The 766-nt window shown below is 44.4% G+C and overlaps 1 protein-coding gene across 1 annotated transcript in view; it reads left to right on the forward strand.

Annotated features, from left to right (window-relative positions):
* Window positions 1-766, forward strand: part of LOC103213047 (spermine synthase) — a gene marked incomplete at its 5' end in the record, with an annotated part of 46350 nt that overhangs the window by 21214 nt on the left and 24370 nt on the right. The window contains one exon of the mRNA XM_007958945.1: window positions 178-353. Within this exon, the coding sequence (XP_007957136.1) occupies window positions 178-353 (176 nt within the window). The remainder of the gene's footprint in view (window positions 1-177; window positions 354-766) is intronic.

Below are 766 nucleotides of genomic sequence, written 5' to 3' on the forward strand. Positions count from 1 at the left end.
TCCAAATGATTTTGAGTTTTGTACCACATTGTTCTCCCTCTTTATGCAGGATCTCCTACATCCCTTCCAAGTGGATGGCAGTGGTAGCTGGGTACTCTTAATCCAATCTAGTTCTAAGACCCCCTCACTCAGAGAAGTGATCTAGTAAGGCTCATTTTACTTTGCCTGTTTTGCCAGGTTGCCACCCATAACTCGTGGAGGGGCCATCGACAGGTACTGGCCCACTGCCGACGGTCGCCTTGTAGAGTATGACATTGACGAGGTGGTGTATGATGAAGATTCACCTTATCAGAACATTAAAATTCTACACTCAAAGCAATTTGGAAATATTCTCATCCTCAGTGGGGATGTCAGTGAGTATTCATCCCTGCCCTGTGCATGGGTCATTGTGATGTGTTGGATAATGACGTTTTTTTCTTTTAAATTGTGATTTGGGTTAAAATTTATGTAGCAAATTCACTTCCCAAACAGCAATTCATGTACACTTTGTCTCATGACATTGACCACAATTCATCACAATGCAACAGCTCCCTTCCCACTTCCTCACCATAGTTACCTTTTCCCTGTGTCCATCCGTCCATGGCTGTCTCCCTGTGCATAAGCATCCCTTCTTTCTCCCATGATTGTTCTCTCCAAGGATTATATCTACTTTAGGTAAATGTTCAACTCATATGCCTGTCTATTGTTTGGCTGGTAGCCACAGGCATGGGTTCAATTCCAGACCTCAAGGGCAGCTAGGAGCCATAGTCTCAGTGGTTCCACCAGG

The sequence above is a fragment of the Orycteropus afer genome, unplaced genomic scaffold (assembly GCF_000298275.1).
Source record: "Orycteropus afer afer isolate SDZICR_OR568_19922 unplaced genomic scaffold, OryAfe1.0 scaffold01227, whole genome shotgun sequence".
NCBI lineage: Eukaryota > Metazoa > Chordata > Mammalia > Tubulidentata > Orycteropodidae > Orycteropus > Orycteropus afer.